This window comes from Artibeus jamaicensis, unplaced genomic scaffold, assembly GCF_021234435.1.
Source record: "Artibeus jamaicensis isolate MK-2021 breed Jamaican fruit bat unplaced genomic scaffold, CSHL_Jam_final scaffold_1964, whole genome shotgun sequence".
In the NCBI taxonomy this organism is placed as follows: domain Eukaryota; kingdom Metazoa; phylum Chordata; class Mammalia; order Chiroptera; family Phyllostomidae; genus Artibeus; species Artibeus jamaicensis.
The window spans coordinates 33313484-33333779 of record NW_026522030.1 but is presented as its reverse complement, the minus strand read 5'-3'; the positions used below and the strand labels follow the sequence as shown (position 1 = coordinate 33333779).

The following is a 20296-nucleotide window of genomic DNA, read 5'->3' as shown; positions in this document are numbered from 1 at the left end:
CTTAAACATTTCTTTTTTCTTTTTTTTTACTTTTTTTTCTTTTAGCCAGATGAATTGTACTTTGAGGAAGGTGACATCATCTACATTACTGACATGGTAAGCCCGCCTAAAACGTTGTGATATGGTGTATGAATTAAAGATGTATAAGACTATCTTGTATAGCCACAACCTTGTACATTATTTAAATGTGTGTCTATGTAAAAATACATATGCCCAAATCTATTCATTTTAGCATAGTTTGTAATAGCATAAGATTAGAAATAGCCCATTCGTCCATCAACAAGAATATGGTTCAATAAACTTTGCTACTTTTGAGTATTTGGAGTAATTATAGAGAAAAAAAGGAAGATAAAAAATTGTGGATAACGTGCCTTCACTTATCTAAGAAAGAGTGAGAGGTTATACATATACCTGTTTTCCTCTATTTAAAATAAACAGAGGAAGAATCATAAAATAAAATTTAAAAAATAGTTTCTTCTATTGGGGGGAGGGAGATAGAGTAGAGGGAACATAGATAAAAATAGACTTTTCAAAAATTGCACTTTGTTTTGGGGATCTGACTTTGGAATCATGTAAACTTTTACATAGTTATACAATTGGTAAAAAGCAATCACTGGAAATTAAAAGCAGCATGAATCAAATAAACTTAATTGTACTCCAGCTAATTGGTATAACCATACAGAGAGGAACTATTCCAAGTGACTGTATAACTCAGCAGTTCAACTGAACACCTCTAGTAGAATATAGATGAAGGACAAGAACAACTGCCAAAAATACTATAGTGTAAACTGGTTTTAAGCATGATCTTGTTGGAAGAGTGTTGGTATTGCTATTCTGAGATAGCTGCATGTGTGTGTGTGGTGGAGCAAATGGGTCACTAGGTCAGAGATGTTGAAACCTGGGATTTTCAGCCTGCAAGGAAGGATATACAGATGTAAGATAAATTAGGGTAAGTAACAATCTGGTAGCTCAGCATTTGAATTGGATTTATATCTTCCCTCTCTTTCTTTTTTTAGATTTTATTTACTTTTTAGAGAGAGGGGAAGGGAGGGAGAAAGAGAGGGAGAGAAACATCAATGTGCAAGACATACATCGATCGTGTTGCGTCTCGCACATCCCCATCCAGGGGCCTGGCCCACAACCCAGGCATGTGCCCTGACCAGAAATTGAACCAGCAGCATTTTGGTTCACAGGCTAGTGCTCAATCCACTGAGCCACACCAGCCAGGGCTATATTTTCTCTAAAATAAAACAAAACAACATCTCTTGCTCTATACTTTGAAAAGCTTAGGGAAAAAAATGACCTACCAATAACATTATGTTATTTCCCATTAAAAGGAACAAGGCTCCCTTGAGAAATGTTTGTACCAGGTTAGGGACAGTTAAAGTACAAGATAATCCCTAAACATCTCATTTTTAGAAAGCAAGGAAGTTACCAAAGACTATTTAGCATCACACTAGAAAGGCACAGCACCAAACTGAAGAGGCTGCCACTGGCCAAAGATAGGACTACACGAGCAATCAATAAGAGCATCAGTTCCCAGAGTTGAAACACATTTACTATGATTAAATTATAAGTTCCTAATGATATTTCAAAACAAACATTATCAAACACTTTGAGATAATGTGAGGGAAACAACTTTTTATTCTGACATTTGTTAAGGAAAGTAGCATTTATTTTGCTTTTGTGTTTTTGATTTAATCTTTATTGTACTTTGTTCCATTACCATTTAGTCCCCTTATACCCTCTCCCCTGAGCAGTCACCACATGGTTGTTCGTGTCCATGAGTCCTTTTTCCTTTTCGCTCAGTCCCTTCACCCTCTAACCTCCCCACCGCCACTAGCTGTCATCTGCTCTCCATCTGTGAGTCTCTGTTTTGCTGGTTAGTTCAGTTTGTTCATTAGATTCCACATATGAGTGAAATCATATGGTATTTGTCTTTCTCTGAATGGCTCATTTCACTCTTGCATACTGTTCTCCAGGCCCATCCAGACTGTCACAAAGGGTAAACCTTTCTTCTCTTTTATGGCTGAGTAGTATTCAATTGTGTAAATGTCCCTGAATTGTTTTATCCACGTATCTATTGATGGACACTGGGGCTGTTTTCATATCTTGGTGATTGTTAGTAACACTGCAATGAATATAGGAGTGATTATGTTCTTTTGAATTATTGTTTTGGGTTCCTTCACATAAATTGCCAGAAGTGAGGTTGCTGGGTCAAAAGGTAGATCCATTTTTAATTTTTTGAGGCATCTCTGCACTGCTTTCCACAGTAGTCGCACCAGTCTGCATTCCCACCAACAGTATCAATGGGTTCCTTCCACTTTCTTCACATTCTCACTTGCACTTGTTATTTTGCCTCTTTTTGGTGAACTTCATCTCTGAATGATCTGAGGGTTAATGAAGGAGAGTTTTCTCTTTAAAGAAATATCCTAGTTATTTAAATGAAGAAAGAATGATAGAATGTCATGTATTTTGCAACCCCTGTAAAATAATGGATCCAGGTAACGCTCATCAGTGGTTACTAACATTATAAAAAGAGAGAGCACTAGCCATTATGAGTCCTTTGATGGAAGAGATCAGGACTACCTGTGAAATAGTCTTGCCAAAACGATCAAATCTGAGTCTAGTGAGGTGTCTAGAACTGATTACCAATTTAGAGGCAATATGGGGAACAGAGGAACACATTTTTGCTAATACAGGGATTCAATAGGGAAAATCCAGGCTGTTTGAAATTCCACAAAACAGTTTTTTTTCAACAAGTAGTTTGGGAAGGAGTGAAAACAAATGGAGGGGGAACCTGTAGACTAAAAGAGACTTAATAGGCAAATCAATCAATTCTATTGTATGTCCCTTATTTGGGTTCCAGATTATAGGACAACTGGAAATTTGAGTATTGATCTAGATATTTGGTGATATTAAGGAATTGTTGAAAATGTTAATCTGTGATAATGATATTATAATTATGTCTGAAATAGTCCTTAATCTTTCAGAGGTGCATATTGAAATATTTATAGATGAAATAATATGGTGTCTAGAATTTATTTCAAAATAATCTGAAGGGGAGGGAAGTTGTAGGTAGCAGTATATCTGAAACAATGTTGGCCATAAGTAAATAATTCATGCAGTTGAAAATGGGTACCTGCAGGTTCATTATACTGTTCTTTCTACTTTTATACAGGTTTGGACTTTTCTGTAGTAAAAAGTTATCCCCAAAATAAAGGTGAAATAAAGATATCCTCAGAAAACAAACAAAAAATCTTGATGCTAACAAAAATTAGACTGAAGAAAAAAATGTTATAGTCTATATAAACTAAGTAATTTTTTTAATTTGTATTATCTCTGTGTGGTTTGCTTGATTGTTGAAGCTCTGTGATGAAGTGTATTTGATTTGTTGCAGAGAGATCTGTGAATGTTTGTGATTTAGTGATGATGGGAATGGACATCCTAAGTTGGGAGTGAGGGGGCTTGCTCATTGTGACCGGGGCTGATGGGCATTTTGTAGATCAGATACGCGCCATGAATCTAGTGGTCTTAAAGTGATTGAATGTAAACTGGAGTTGGTGCCACTTAATTTAATTCTTCTTTCTGCAGAGTGATACCAATTGGTGGAAAGGCACCTCCAAAGGCAGGACTGGACTAATTCCAAGCAACTATGGTAAGCATGGCTGCTGTGTCTGTACTTTGGTGTGCACTAAAAACCTGTAGACTGAAAGGAACTTAAGAGGCAAATCAATCAATCCTATTGTATGAACCTTATTATATGGTTCTTTTTTTAAAGATTTTATTTATTTATCTTTAGAGGGAGGCGAGAGGGAGAGAAATATCAATGTACGGTTGTCTCTTGTGTGTCCCCCACTGGGAACTGGCCTGCAACCCAGGCATGTGCCCTGACTGGGACTTATTATATGGTTCTTGAGGGCTTTCTGCTTGCTGCTCTGGCTGAGAAATCAGTAGAGTCCTTGCCAGTCCGGGACATTTTCTCCTCCATGAGCCACCTGTTAATAAAGTGCTCCTGGACGCTGGGAGTGTTTGAGCCTTGACTCGGCTTAAAACTCATTGTAGCATTCTTGAAAGAATTCATTCAACTCTTAGAACTTTTTTTTTTTTTGCTGTTAAACTAAATCTCACTGATTGTTTCTTAGGCGAGCCCTTTCTTTTCTGATGAAGTGACCATGCCTTTTCAGTTCATGTCTGGGGCAGTGATGTTCATTCAGTTCATGTCAGTTTGGGGAGCTTGAGCACCGAGATGTGTCCCCTGCCATGAGCTCACTTGTAGTTGGGGGAGGATGAAGTAGACTTGTCTAGAAATTGGCAGAGTAAAGTAAAAAGAGCGTAGGATTGATAAACAAGGGTCCTGGGTTCTAATCCTTTTTCCTCCACTACCCAATAACCAGGACCTGCTACTTCTGGGACTGTTCCCTTATCTTTACAATGAAAGTTTGATTTAAATCACTTCTGAATTTTTTAGAGATTTTATTTATTTACTTTTAGAGAGAGAAAAGGGGAGGGAGAAAAGGAGAGAATCATCTTTTAAGGTTCCTTTTGACTTTAGCATTAGATGAGTCCTTAGACCAATAGGGCTGGCTGGCATCAGGCACCAGTTCTGAGGACAGGAAGGGAACTTAGAAAATGTCGGGGAGGCACTTTAAAGCTCCTAGTGGAGGAAATGAAGAGCTCAGAGGAGGGATGAAGAGCTGAGGTTTCTAATCCAGCACAGGGGCCCCTCCTGCCCTGGTTTTAGAGCGATACCATTCTGGATTACAAAAAGACTTTGAACATTTTTACAGTGCTTTAACCTCTGAAATAGCAAATATATCTTGTTTCTGAGGGTGTAAGTTGTTCATAGACACTGAGGGAATAAAATGCTCCTCTGTAGCTTTGGATCCCGGACAGCCAAGGGGGTGTCTGGTTACAGCCCTTTATGGAGGGAGGGGCTGTGTCCGAAGTCTCATGGGAACAGTAGTCTTGTCACTCCTGCTGATTCTAGGACACAGTGAACACACCTTCCTTGGAGGCAGGTGGGTGTCTCATTGCTCTTTCTGAATAGAGGAAGCAAAATATTTTCCTTTCACCAGCCCGTTTGCTCCCCCCACCCCACACAAGGGAAATAGTTATTTTCAGCCATACTTATATAGGATGCTTTTACAGAATATAAAAATGAGCATCAGATGCTTTCTTTTGTATTTTTATGACCAAATTTGTTATGAAATAATTGAATAAACTGTTGTACAGGCCATGGATGTTTGTTCTGTGTCTACCTCCAGTTAGCTGCTGTGTTATCGTCATATTGCTTGCTTAGCTTGGGTTCATCGAACATGTAATTCAGCTTCTTTTAAAGCAGGAAAGATGAATTTAATTTTCTGCTATTTTTCCACATTAAGTAAGGGAAGCTGAATTGCAGAAGGCTCTGGCACTGTGGAAGCTGGGGGACTGATCTGGCTGTAGCGAACCACTCTTAGCATTGGGTTTGTACTTTTTCTTTTTAATCTAGTGGCTGAGCAGGCAGAATCCATCGACAATCCACTGCACGAAGCTGCAAAACGAGGTAGGTGTGATTCTTTTTGATTGGCATACACAGAACAGTGACACACACTGATTTTAATTACATAGTTTGGGGACTTTTGATGAATGTATGCACCCAGGTAACCAACACCCAGATCAAGATCTAGCTGGAACATTTGTATCATTCCAGAAAACTCCCTTTCCAGTTAACTCCCTGCCTCCCCTAGAGGCAATCTCTGTTTTGCCTTCTGTTGTCCGAGGTGGGTAAGTGTAATTTTAATTTTAAAGTGTCAGTCACAGATACTTTTGAGGACCTTACATACCCGTGCTCCACGACAGGTGGAAAGGCCTGGTCTGTGCCTGCAGAGCTCAAGCCCTGGGAAGGGAGAGATGCGAGTAACAGAACAAGATGGTGTGGTAGGCACAGCAGTTGAAGTGTGTTTAAGTGACAGGGCTGTTGAGGCCAGAACAAGGAACAGGAGGCAACAGGGTGGGGGCTTCTTGAGGGTACAGCATTTAGGAGACTGTTGACGTAAGGTGTGTGTGGTAAGGGTGGGGTCAGGGTGGGAGGGAGCAACTTCTTACCTGGGGCTTTATCCTATAGATCAGTGGTTCTCCACTGGGGGTAATTCCTCCCTCCATACCGTGGACCATTTGGCAGTGTCTGGAGACATTTTGACTGTCACGACTGGGGGCTGCCACTGGCATCTTTTGGGTAGAACCCGCGGTTGTTGCTGAGTATACTACGGTGTACAGGACAGCACCGATGCCAAAAGAATTCTCCAACCAGAAATGTCAGTAGGGCAGCTATTGAAGAACCCTGTGTAGGGAGTTTTTATAAGGCCTTAGTGGGCTCTCTCTTATGCTACTGTAGATCATTTTGAAATCTGAATATGCAAAAGGAAATTAGGGGTTTAGGATTTTGCATAAGAACTACAAAACTGACATTTAAAACATTTTTTTTTGTAAATTAGATATTTAGGGCATTAGCTGGAGGATTTTAAATCAGTGGTTATACTTGAACATGTAAGAGTAGCATTTTTGAGTAAGTTTTTACTGTTTCTTGTAAGAACTGAAAGTGCATTTTAAATATGAATATAAATAGTTTCTGCTTGTTCTTAGGATTGACGCCCCCACCCAAGTTTCAGGAATTCACAAAGGAAAACATATATTTGCATCTATTTTTTTACAGAGTAAAAATACTTTAAGCAATACTTTACCCATTTAGGTAACTCCTCCCATTAGCCTACTATTAAAAATTGATGTTACTGCTTTCCATTAGTGGACTGGAAGTCAGAATGTACCATAGTAAATGCATTACTGGGCAGGTCTTAATTTCAGAATTGTTGATCAATCTGTTGCAAATGGAAATTTATGCAGGATGAAATTGATTTACAAGCAAAACCAAAAATAAGATCCTCTTCCTTGTGTTTTTATAAATGTAAACTTTTTTTCAGGCAACTTGAGCTGGTTGAGAGAGTGTCTGGAGAACCGAGTTGGCGTTAATGGCTTAGACAAAGCTGGCAGCACTGCCTTGTACTGGGCTTGTCACGGGGGCCACAAAGGTATCACATTTTGTTTGTCACCATAAATGTCTGTGCTACTGAAAAATGTGCTTCACCTAAGGGAATCAGATTTACAGAAATGAAAAAAAGTTGGTTATTCTTTTCAACTCCTTTGGAACATCAGCCAATAGCCTTGTTCCTGGAAGCTTTTTTTATAACACAGTAGTTCGAACATCATTGATCAGCCTCACTACACGGACCGCTTTGGCTCGAAAGGGTAGAAGCCTCCTTTCCTCTCTCAGACGTGTCAGAGTTACAGGAAAACAACAGTAATGTAAAAACACACCCCAATATCTAATCTTACAGAAGAAATGGGGTGGAATTGAATTCTCTAACGCAGCTTTTCCCATGATATGCTTTTATGATACACATTTCAAGTTTAGTGCTATCAGATTAAGGAGAAAGAGCATTCGCTTGAGTTAGGTATCAGTTGGTGACTTGCTCTGTTGTAACCAATAGTAGTAATGACAAATGGAATTTCTAGATGTATTTCAGACAGGCCAAATTCTACACCATATTCAGTCTCTTTACACCTCTCTCTTCAACACAAAAACATAATGCAAACAACAACGAGAAACAAAGAACCCAACAAATTAAATAGCATATCGAAAGGGAATTTTATGATTGTCTCTCAAAAGATACCCATTTTATTGTAGCTAATAAACACCAACTAGTGATATAAATATTAAGTATCATAGTGAATGTAGAAATATTTCTATAATAGATGTCATGTGAAAATGCAAAGCCAAACAATTTGGAAAAATTTTTCCTTAAGTAATTCTACCCTTTACAGTCTTAAGTCTTCAATTCAGATATACTTTAAACATTTTATTGCAAGGATTTTCTTGATGATTCATGTAAAAAATTTGCATTTAAACTTATGATGCCTAGTTTTGTGAGACTTTTACTTCTCATTATTAAAGAATTATTTTTTCTATTTGAATTTCAGATATAGTAGAAATGCTATTTACTCAACCAAACATTGAACTGAATCAGCAGGTAAGATTGTGTACAGGAAAGTCATTTAACACACCTGCCTTGTTCTTACATAGCATGTGAGCATGAAACACCATACCATAGTGTCTTGAACCAACCTTTTCCCATCCATTATTTCTCTTAAACTTTTAATCAAAATACTATAAGCACACAGTTAAAAAATTATTATTGTACTAGAGTTCAAATTGTATAAAGCCTAAAACGCCTACCACATTCCTCCCTGTATATAACTTTTGGCTTTTAGCTTTTTCTTCTTACCTTCACATTACTAAGGAATGACCTGTGGAGCTGTCTCAGAATTTGTCATGTTTGCATGCGTTTTGGCATCCTGTTGGGTAGATGAGGGTTTAAGTGTGTCAGCAGCACCCAGCCTGCCTTCTGGTGGTCCTTCCAACCTATCGTGCACATTGCTGTATGTCGCTTACATTAGTATGGCTGTTTAAATATTGTTCACTGTTTATGTAACTGTTTTCATACTTCCTAGCCTTTTTTGGTTTCTCACAAACACTTCTGTGCTGTTTTATACTCTCTTGATACGCTTTCTGATAATGTGTAAGATAATTAGCTGCTTTCTTCTCTCTCCCTGGAATCGCACTTCCAGAAGCCGTCCATCCTCGTTCTCGAATCTGAGCCGCTTGGTCTGAGCTGCCCTTTGCCGTCTTCCCGGAAAGTCCTTCACCTGTCTCCTGTGTCGTGCCTTCACTTTCCTGCATCCTGTGTCTTCCATTTGTTGAAGGCCATCTTTAAGTAGATTTCTGAGAAAGGGGAGCTTGGTGTTGATTATTTGGTTGACAGAATTATAGGCTGAAAATGATTTTCCTGGGTTGCAGGCAGGCCTCTATGGTGTTCTCCTTCGGGTTGCCTATGGGAGGTTCGATTCCATTTGGATTCCCATTCCTCTGTGTGTGATTTGCTTTTTCCCTTGGTTGGAGCCTGTAACTTTGGTGTTCTAAAATTTCACAGTGATGGGCTTCAGTGTGGATCTTTCCCCAGTAATGGTGCTGCATTATTTTTAGCCTGGGAAAAGATATTGTATTATTTCTCTTATGGTCAGTTTTCTGACTGTTTTCTTTGTTCTTTGGTTCTGAATATCCACCAATAGTTATATTGAACTTTTATGCTGAACCTCCAGTTTTTTTAGTTTCTGAGATTTTCCTTGCTTTTGTCCTCATGTTTTATTTTGGTCATGTTTTTAATGGCCCAGAGCTCTTGATAAGTTTTCTATTGCTATGTAACAAATTACCACAAACATAGCAGCCTAAAACCTTTACCTTATATTATACCCCTTTACCTTATATTTTCTGTAGACCCAAATTCTGGTCATGGCATCGATGGGTTCTCTTTTCAGGTCTCACAGGCTGGAGTCAAAGTGTTGGCCACAGTGGGGTTCTCGATTGGAGCTCACATCCTAGTCCAAGCTCATTCAGGTTGCCAGGGGAATCGAGTTTCTTGTATTGGTGGTAACGTGGCCCTCAGCCTCCAGAGACCACTGTTCTGTATGGACAGTTCACAGCATGACTGTTCGTTTCTTTCTCAAGGCCAGCAGATTGTGCCTGGCACTGTACCATACCTTTTTGGGTTGGAAAGGGCACACCTGATTAGGCCAGGCCCACCCAGTATAATCTCTCATTTGATGAACTCAGCATCGACTGATTAGATATTTAATTATGGGAGTGATATTTTGTTGTATTCGCAGGACGAGCCCACGCTCAAGAGGAGTGGATTACACAGTGGGTGTGTGCGGGGGAGCAGGGGTCCTGGGGGCCATCCTGGAATTCTGCCCACCCCGAGCTCTTTCTTTTACTCCCATGGCTATTTTAAACAGCATTTTTTCTTGTTTCATTATTCAGTATCATCTTCTATCTCTGATGTTAATTACAGCTTTTTAAAACATTTTCTGCTATTCACAGTACTGTGTCTTTTTCCTCAGAGATTCATTTATTTTATTTGTTTTGGTTTTTCCTCAAATACAGGAGACTTTCTTCAAATACCTAGTGTCTTTGTCCATCCTTCATGTTTAGGTGAAATTGGAAGCTCTGTGTGCTGGGGAGGCTTGCTGGGGCTTGGTGGGCTTTTCCATAGGCGAAATGGTGAAGTCCTGGTATTTTGCTGGGTTGTCCCCACACACCAGTGTGAGTGCTCAGTCCCTCCATGGTATGTGGGGCTGTTCAGCTTCCCGCCCCTGCCCGGGGTGCGTGTTAGACTGTGCACGTCGGGCAGGAGGCCATACTGCTGGGAGAGTGGGCTTGCCGCTCAGTTGTTAGGTTTTTCACCTACCCCCCTGGTTTTATTTCCTGGCCTCATTGCCACCTTTTCTTGTCCGTAGTGTCCGTGAGCTTGGAAAATATCTGGTTAATTTCTTGACAGGGTAATTCTAGCACCTGTACTGGCTCATCTGGCAGCAAGGAGAGCAGCAGGTGATCTGGGGCTCTGAGGTTACTCCTTATAAACCCTTTCACAGGGTAGCCTTGTTTTCACCCCTGTGCCTCCTTCCTGCCCCAGGGCCTCCAGACATCTCCAGGTCCTAATTCACGCCAGGCTTCTGGGGGGAATCTGCTTGCTTCCTCTTGGTGCCTTCCTCTGCGGGCGCCTGCACTTCACTTGGGGTTTGGCCCGGCTGTTTCCATTCCTCCATCCCAATCTCTCCCAGCGTCACTCACCTCCCGTGTCTCGAGGCTTTTCACTCTTTGGAATTGTATATATATGAAGATAACTTTCTTACCATTTGAGGTTTACTAGAGTGGGCCTCAGCTCCTGTGTGTTTCCAGTCCACACTCCAATATTAAAATGGTACTCGCTCTTTTTGTTGCCATAGAACAAGTTGGGAGACACAGCTTTGCATGCAGCTGCGTGGAAGGGTTACGCAGACATCGTCGAGTTGCTTCTGGCCAAAGGTAACGTGTGCTGCGCTGATCTGGTCTTTGCTTATCCTGAAAAATAGACTACATCTGATTATGTCATTTGAAAGAATAAGAAGAACGAGAGGCTCCTTAGGCTTCTTATTTTAAAACTGGGACTTTTCATCTCTACTCTGCATCACAGAGTTGTTATGATAAGATGGAATTATTGAGGTGACTTGTGTAAGTTTTTAGTTTTAAATAAAAACTGTGGTGAGCCACACAATGACATATGTTAATTTTAGTAGGAACTTCCTGAACATTTCTGTGGGGGTAAAGGACCATAGAAGACATGTTTCATGGTGCGTGTGTACACGCGTGGGTGTGTGAGTGCGTGAACAGACCGAGCAGGTCCTCTGTCTGTCCGCTCTGAGAAAGTGCTGTGGTCCAGTTTCTGCCGTCCCTGATCTCGCAGGAAGTCTTGGTAGGTAAGGAAGATCTCTGTGGCTGCGGCGTCCTGCTCTGAGCCGAGCAGGTGTTAGACGTGCAGAGGACGGGAGAAGATCCCTTGATTCTTCGTTTTCACACAAGTCAGAGGGAACTCTGAAATGATGGACTGACCGTCCATGCATCTGTCTGTCCCACAAATATTAACCCTCTCGGAGAGCCAGGCGTATCACTCCGTACCACACCCTGGTCCGGAAGGCTATAAGGTGCTTGTGTCCCGAGGGTACATGTTATATGGATGCACTATCATTGGGGCTCCTTGGAGCAATGTTGGGAGATAGGAGAGGAAATGTTTTTGATGTAAACTTTATGAGTTTAGACATAGGTGTCAAGGTCGTGCTGAGAGCTGTGCCATCTGCTCTGGCCGCCACTGGCTCATGTGCTCTCGAGCCTTTGAGATAAGGCTAGTGTCCATTGGGGTGTGCTGTACGTGTAAACTGCACTGCAGATTTAGAGGAATTAGTGAAAAATGTAAAATATCACAGCCATTTTTATAATGGTGACATGATGAAGTGAGAACATTTCAGATATACTGGGTAAAATAAGATGCCTTATTTAAATGAATTTCACTTTTGGAAAATGTGGCCACTGGAAAATTGAAAATCACATATGCAGCTCACGCTGCATTTCTGTTGGGCAGTGCTGGGTGAGGCCAGAGGGAATGGCTGTTTGTTTTCAGTGGGGCTGTCTCTGAGCAGAAAGCATGTCTGAGTTCTGAGTTCTGTAAGAAATGATTAGTCACAGAACCATCAACCCTTAGGAGTTTTTTTAAATCTTCACCTAAGGATATGTTTATTGATTTGAAAGAGAGGGAGATTGAGAGAGGAGAGAGAGACATCACTGTGAGAGAGAAACATCGATTGGTTGCCTCCCACATGCTCCACTGGAGATCGAACCTGCAGCCTTTTGATGTATGGGATGATGATGCAACCAGCTGATCCCCCAGCTGGGGAAACCCTCCAGATTTTTGACCTGTAGGGAAGAAGGGTTTAGATCTAACCCTGTGGATAGATCTAATTCTGCTCAGAGACAGATTTTCACACGTCATTTTCATATTCCTAATTAAACGTACTATTTTATTTCTGGACTTAATATTTTTGTGCTTTTAAGTTTTAGGACATTTGTTTTTTGTTTGTTGAAGAGGATGTGGTTGCAAAGAAAATGGTGCTTTTATACATTGTGGCAGAAAGTATAAATTGGTAAAGCCTTTTTGGAAAGCAGTCTAACAGTAGCTGGCAGAATTAAAAATGTACATATTCTTACATTTCAACATCCCTTCAGGAAACTGTCCTTCAGAAATACATAAACAAAGGTGTTTGCAAGGAGGTTCACGGCAGTATTGTTTGTGATAATAAAAATTTGGAACAACAGCTTAGGTGCCCCTCAATAGGGGAGTGATCAGATAAAATTTGGAGCATCCACACCATGGGATATTTATAAACATTTAAATAGATTGAGTTATAAGTATGCATGCTACTAGAAATCAGTAGCGTTATAAATTGTTATGTTGAAAAAACCTTAGGGGCCAAAAGGTATAAACTTTCTGTTATAAAATGAGTCACGGGGGTGGCGTCTGCCGCATGACGACTCCAGTTAATACTGTATTGCGTACCCAAAAGTTGCTAAGGGAGTAGATCTTAAAAGTTCTCCTCACATGAAAATGTTTTTTTGGGAACTGTATGGTGAAGGATGTTAGCTAGATTTATTGTGATCATTTCACAATAACACTTTCAGAATCGTGTTATATACTCGAAACTGATTGTATATGTCAACTGTACATGAATTAAGAAGTGAAGTTACAGATCAATACCTGTGGTATGATTTTGTGTGTACATACATGTCTGAGAATGCACTTATGCACCCAGAGGACATAACCGATGCCCCCGTCTGGGGAATGGTTACCTCTGGAGAAGGTAGAAAATGGGGAAGGACGGATTTGTTGGGAGATGAGATGGGACATGGTTTGGTCCAGCATACTTCCATATTTTTTAATCTTTAATGATGATTCATGAATTGTGATATAATATTTAATACAGTAAAGGCAAGGAAAAAAGTGTATGGAAGATGGGCTACAGGAATTATGCATTGATTGCCTCTAGGCTTTGTGATGTTGCTGTTCTGCCAGTTTGCATGACAGTATACTTGTAGGTAGAAAATATTCATCCCCTCAAGGTCAACCTACACAGTCCTTTCCAAAGATCTTCTTGAACATAAGAAGCAAAGGGTGTATTGAATTTAATCTCCAAACATTCATGCTGAGGCACATTAACTATTGGGGGCCACCTGATTTAGGATTTGCCATAGGGACGGTGAACTCCTCACTGAAACATTCGCATGAAATTCTGCAGGGGCTAGAAGGGAAAGGTTATATTTTGATTGTGCATAATTCTCACAGCTGCAGCAACAAGCTCCCTGATTAAAGATGCCAAATACACTATTAACCATTTTTTAAACACTTTTAGTTATTTTTTTATTAAATGTATTGAGGCGACATTGGCTAATAAGAACATATAGCTCATTATTACTGGTTTGAGAGAGTTTTTCTGCTTTCAAAAAGCTACTTCTGGGGCAGAAAAGATCACCAGTTAGTTTTGCCAAAAGTGATCAGTTTTGGTGGAAAAGAGTACTGGCTGCTACTATAGTCTTCAAAAACATCTAATTTACTTTTCTTGTGTCGGGGAAGGTGCTAGAACAGACTTACGGAACAATGAGAACAAGCTGGCTCTGGACATGGCTACTAACGCTGCCTGTGCAACTCTCCTGAAGAAGAAGCAGGGAACAGGTACTTGGTCTGAACCCCCCTTGCTCCTGTGGTGCCATCAAGAGTTATCTACTTAGTATTGGGAAAATAATTTTCTTGATAAACTCTTCAGGTGATTCTGAAGTTCGATTTTATATCCTTGATCTAAGTCAGAACCTCTGACCCAGCAGGATATCCTCATGCAGACAAATTTGAAGAAACAAATTAAATATACTGATTTTTGTATATTTTTTTGTTTCTTACCACCAACTTCTAATCGCCTTGCTTTCCATGATCTCTTTTCAGATATGTTTTTTTGAGTGGAGAGAGCTAAATATTTTTAACTTAAGCACTCAACAACTCCACGATTATATTTTGTTTCTATTTTAAATGAGGGTATCAATAAACTATAATCAGGATCATCCTAGACTTTGTAAACATTTTGACATTTATTGTATATGTCATGGTACTATGTACAGTTTTTAAAGATGAAGTTTGGCTGTACATTCTTAAAGATAAAAACAGCTAGTGATGTGAGAGAATAGGTTTGAAAAAAAAAGGTTTGTGTGGTTGCTTTGTAGGGGTGTTAAAAAAAAGTGTTAGACACAATTGCAATCATCTCTGATTACTATTCCGAGAACGGATGTTGATTTGACCTCTCGGTATATAGCCCACTGAATGCGTCTCTGCAGAATCATTCTAATGTGGCAATTCCTGAAACAAATGCTGGAGGGTGTGCCTCGTCATGAAGAAAGGCAGCCTTATGCTGTCCCGTACATACTCCATTCCTCACAGAGAGATGGAATAGCAACAAAAGAAGCAACAGGGTAAAGTCAGTCCCCTGGTTTCCTGTTCCAATCAAAAATTTCAGTCTCCTCTTCAGAGCTCACCAAGGGGGCTTCCCAGAATTATCCCCCCTTACCTATCATCACATTCTTCTCATCACCCTCCTCACGAATCTATTGTACCTTTTTGTCCTTTATTCCAGGTGTGTGTTTATTCCACATTCTTATGTCTTTTAACTTCAGCTATATAATGTAAACTACTAAGCAGTTTGCGATTCTTTAATTATTAAAGCTGTTAGTGGTCGCTGGCAGAGCAGGTCTTTAAAGTAATTACTCCTGCATAGATGAAATAGGTTCTACTAAGTGAGTGAGAAAGTGTTGACCAACTGAGTGATGCTCCCCGGATACATTTTTACTGAGCAGCTCTGTTTGCAGCCCTGTGGGAGAGATGTACTTGAGGTGGACCTCCTAATCCTTGCTGCCTTGGGTGGGTCAGGAAGTAGGACTCTGGCTTAATGTCCTTTCTGCACCACTGACTTCCTGTTGCTCTGTGGGTTATCAGAATCTCATTCATAGTATGAGCTTGATCTTGGCAGGCAAGAAAGATACCAAACCCGCTTACCCCCTAGAGAGCTGCACCCAGAAACCTCAACATGAGCAGCAGGCTGGGGGAGAGGCAGGTGGCAAAGTCTTCTCTGTATCCCTCGCCTCTCTGCAGTCCTTGTAGAACAGGGCTAGAAGGGGTGTGCTCTTTTTCTCTGTTCTGCAAGTGTCTTTAGTCTGCCTTCCTAAGTATGTACTGATTGGATAAAGGATTCATTAAGGCGGTAATCTTGAGGACTGGCAGGCACCCAGAGCCAGGAAATAAATTTTCACATTTCAATTTTCATTTTACCTTTTTTTCTTTTCATCTTTTTAAGTATACTTTATTGATTATGCTATTACAGTTGTCCCATTGTTTTCTCCTCTTTATTCCCCTCCACCCTGCACGCCCCCCACACCAGCATCCTCCCCTTTAGTGTATGTCCAGGGGTTGTACATATAAATTCCTTGTTTATTGGACTTCCGTGTATTTTGATTTTCTGGCAGTTCTGGTTGTTTTTTATTTTAAATTTGTTGTTGTCCTTCTTTTGGTTGTGCGAGGAGGCAAAGTGTATTTGGCTGGCATGTTACCTTTTTTTTCTTGCTTCATTTCTCCAATCATCCAGTTAAAAAGTTTTTTTAATTTATATTTTGATCCTAGTTGGAATGACAGTTTGAATATTGAACTAATTACCAGCATGAACTCTAAGCTAGAAAAGGTATATTCTGATATTGTTGTCTACTTTTAAAAGCACATCTTGGATTTTTAAAAAATATTTATTATTTATTTTATTTTTAGACAGTGGGGAAGGGAGGGAGAAAGGGAAAGAAACATCAGTGTGTGGTTGCCTCTCACACACTCGACTCTGGGGGCACCTGGACCACAACCCAGGCATGTACGGTGACTGGGAATGGAACCAGAGACCCCTTGGTCTGCAGGCTTGTGCTTAATCCACTGAGCCATACTAGCCAGGGCCACATCTTTTTATGGGGACAAAATAATTTACTTGTTTTAGTTACTATGGAGGGTAACTTGAGGGTATAGAGGTGGGGTGAGGGTCATATTTGTACATTAAGGACATAAATCCTAAGTGTACAGCTAAGTGATGACTTTTTTTACTGTGCATACACTTACTTGCCACAACTCTGATCAAGATAAAAAATATTTGCCATACTCCAGAAGCCGCCCTTAGCATCCTTACTTCTTTCACCATAGATCAGCTCTGCCTGTTCTTGAACTTGATGTAAATGGAGTCAAGCAGTATGTACTTTTTTGTGTCTAACTTCCCTTTAACATTATTTCTGTGACATTTAGCCATGTTATTGTGTCTGTTCCTCCACCATTTATTTATGGATTGTTTCTCTATGTCTGTCTATCTGAAGTGCTGATCCTTGATTTGGAACACGTTAAGTCCAGTGCAGTGAGACAGGAAAAATGGAAGTGAGGTCGGGAGGCTGAGAAGTGCTGCTGGGTGCTACGTTATCTCGTTGGTGATGCTGCAAGATAGGCAATGAAGAGAGATTCAGCTCATGACTCAGCATTTGTCCATACGAGAAGTTTCCAGACAAGCTGTGCCTCAGAGCAGTCTGTTAAAGGAAGGAAGGAAAGGGGATGCACTTGCCCAGCTCATTTCTGTCTCTCGAGCACCATGGCAAGTAATCTTTGTCTTGCCAGCAGGAGAAATGAGGTTATAACGAGGTGCACTGAAGGACGGGAATATCTCAAATACTGCAAAACGCAGGATTGTTATAACAAAGCAGAAGGGGAAAGAACTTTGCTGTTTGTCTTTTTGCCTTTAGCTTGAAAAGCTGCTTTTCCCAAGTTGGCAGCCAGTACTGACGTTTGTGGGTGTGCATGGGACAGAACAGAGTGTATTTCTCCCAGGTCTCCAGAGCCCTCTTAAGGAGAATGGAGAAGAGCATAATGAATCTGCAGTCTTCTGATAGTTGGGAGGTGAAATCATTGAGGCTGACCTCTGTTCTGCTTACAGCACTTGTTCTTCTTTATCTTTCCTATTCTCATATGAAATAAATTAGTTTCTATCCCCCCGTTCTGACTCTCCCTTGTCTCTCCCTTTCAGTCAATAATCATTTTCTTAAACATGTAAAGATTTTTTTACAAAGTTCCAATGTCATTAACATACCAAAAGTTAATGTCCTTAATATTATTGCGTCATTTGCCAAATTTGCCATTTTTTCTTATACCTGTTTATTTATTCTTTGCTTACTTATTTATCTGTTTATTTACTTACACTTTGTGTAAGTCAGGGTGCACATTAGGTAATTGATAGGTATATCTCTTAGGTTTTTGAAAAAAATAAGTTAGTGTTTACTTTTCCTTTCCTCTTCCCTCATTTTTAGCTTTGTAATTCATTCATTAAAGAGACTGGGTCAGTTTACCTGAGTTTCCCAGTGTAGACATTGTAAGTGTGTGTTTCCATGGTGGTGGTGTTGTGCTCTCCTGTCAGCTTCAGTTCTGTCCGTTGATGTCAGATCTAGAGGTTCGATGAGATTTAGATCCACCTGTCTTAGGGGAGAGGAAAGAGCACTTCATAAAGAAAATCATGTTCTCCCATCAGAGGCATGGATGCGATATCTGGTCGTCACTCATCCTATGATGTCAGCGTCCACTGATGAGCATTGTTGAGATTCATTGTTTCACTAATGGTTGCAAAACGGTGATGTCCTAATTCTTTCCCTCTGTTATTAGCTGGAACATTCTCTAAAAAAAAATTTCTCCTCATCAGCTCTTTGCTTCCCAAGAGGAATAGTTCATGTAGCAGAAGTAGAATAAAGACTTGATTTTTGCCCTTCATTTGTTTTCAAAATAGCATACTGGTTCACTGTCATTATCCACTGGGGACCAGCAGATTCCCTCTGGTGTGTGCTGATATATTTGGTGTGTTTTAATTTCTTATAATTAGTACCTTTATCGATATCTTTGGCTAGTGGAGGTCAGGTTGGATCCCAAACACTTTAAATGTGATGCTGTCTTCAGCGGAAGCCTTGCTTTGTGGCATGCCAAGTGATTCCTGGTGCACTTTTATATTTTCTGTCCCAGACTTGAAATTAGTCAAATCTCCAATGAGCTATGGGGATGTAGTACTTAGAGACCGTGATTGGGGTGCTATACCATATATTTATTAAGCTCTGACAAGGTGTTTACACGTGCATTTCAATCCCTCCCCCCAAATTTTACCTAGTGTAACCTGTTGCTATAGAAATTTGACTGGAAAGTTGAGTGGGTGAATAGTTAAAGCTCTGATGTCTTCCTTTTGAACCCTGTTCAAGGTTAATTTTACATTTGATGACATTCAGCTCTTTCTATTTCAAAACTTCATATATTTATTTTTTATTTCAATTTTTTTGATTCTGAGTATATACTTTATCCGTGTTTTCAATAATGAAACTGAAACCTCTGTTTCCATTTTCTTTCTCTTCTTACCCCTCGTTAGTTGTCTTTCTATGCAGTGGCCTTGCCTTCAGATAAGGCCACAGGCTGTGGACCGACTGAAGCCACATGCCCACTGGCCTTGGGTGAGGGGTCGGCAGCACAGCTGTCAGAGGGGCCGGGCTCCCGGAGTGCTCCCCGTTGGTCAGGGTGCATTTCGTGCGAGTCAGAGCGATGGCTCCTCAGTCCCTCGTGCTCTGCTTGTCTGCATGTCTAAGGAACATGCAGACAGACGTATCCGTCCGCCTTTGAGGCAGCGGAATCGGAACAGTTCGGCCGAAAAGCCAAAGTTGAGAAAGGTCCTGAGCAAAGCACAACCTCCGGGTCTGAGGGGATGGCAGTTTGTTGAATCATTAGGAGCTTTGAAAGTGAAAAGAAGATCCAAGCAATTTTAAATTTCTTTCCTTTGCTTTCTCCCTCTATTTTGTTGTTTAGATGGTGTTCGAACATTAAGCAATGCTGAGGATTATCTTGATGAAGATGACTCAGATTAATTCCCTTCTGAAGCTTGAAGAGCTACAACGTCTGTTGCTTTTGCCATTCCAAAACCTTGTCTTTGCCAGAAGAGTGTTGGTAACAGTTTTTTTTAAGTCTGTATGAACATGGCAGTATTGCACTGTATTTGAGTAGAACATGTAAATGAATAGTTCTCACCTTTGGTTTGCCAATAAGTGACTGGATACTTTGCTGTGTAAAGTACATTTTTGTTCACCAGAGTAGAACAACAAGAAGAGATTATTGCTATTTATCAAGTTAAAGGAATTTTAAGAATTTATTCTTTAAAAAAATTAGGATTTTTTTTTTTTAGTTAAAGTTCTTTACCTCAAGGATTGAGCTATTTTGAATGGATTTTTCAAGGGGGGAGATGCTTATTGTAATAATAAACCAAAAGATAACAGGAAATCGTCAGTTATTCTGACAGAAATAAACATTTTAAGAGACTTTATTCCTTTTGTCTGTTTTTCTGGTATTAACTCTTGGCTGGTAAATAAATAAAGCTTTTTATATTTAGGTAAAGACTGATTTTTATTTTTTAAAATATTATGTTTATTGGCACGGAAGAGTCATAATAGCCAAATCTCTCTTCACTTTTCTATACCTACTTTGATTAAAGTCAAGACAATAATCACCATTTCTAATAAAACATATAACTTTAATAATTATGAGGCTTTCGATTTTATCTCCAAGGTTATACTTAGAATGGAGAAACCTAGCTGCTCATTACCGTTTGCTTAAGGTTCGAAAGGTTAAAAATGACTGCATTGGCCAGGTGCTTAGTTGGTGCAGACGTCGTCCTTACAGGCCAGGGTTGCCGGTTTGATCTCTAG

At 40.1% G+C, this 20296-nt stretch overlaps 1 protein-coding gene across 1 annotated transcript in view; it reads left to right on the top strand.

Moving 5' to 3' along the window:
- OSTF1 (osteoclast stimulating factor 1) overlaps positions 1-19914 on the top strand; it is a 48767-nt gene extending 28853 nt beyond the window's left edge. Inside the window, exons 3-10 of the mRNA XM_037140330.2 lie at positions 46-96; positions 3595-3658; positions 5495-5548; positions 6963-7070; positions 8020-8069; positions 10882-10960; positions 14094-14192; positions 19404-19914. Of these exons, the coding sequence (XP_036996225.1) occupies positions 46-96; positions 3595-3658; positions 5495-5548; positions 6963-7070; positions 8020-8069; positions 10882-10960; positions 14094-14192; positions 19404-19462 (564 nt within the window). The 3' untranslated portion in view covers positions 19463-19914. The remainder of the gene's footprint in view (positions 1-45; positions 97-3594; positions 3659-5494; positions 5549-6962; positions 7071-8019; positions 8070-10881; positions 10961-14093; positions 14193-19403) is intronic.
- Positions 19915-20296: the final 382 nt, after the last annotated feature.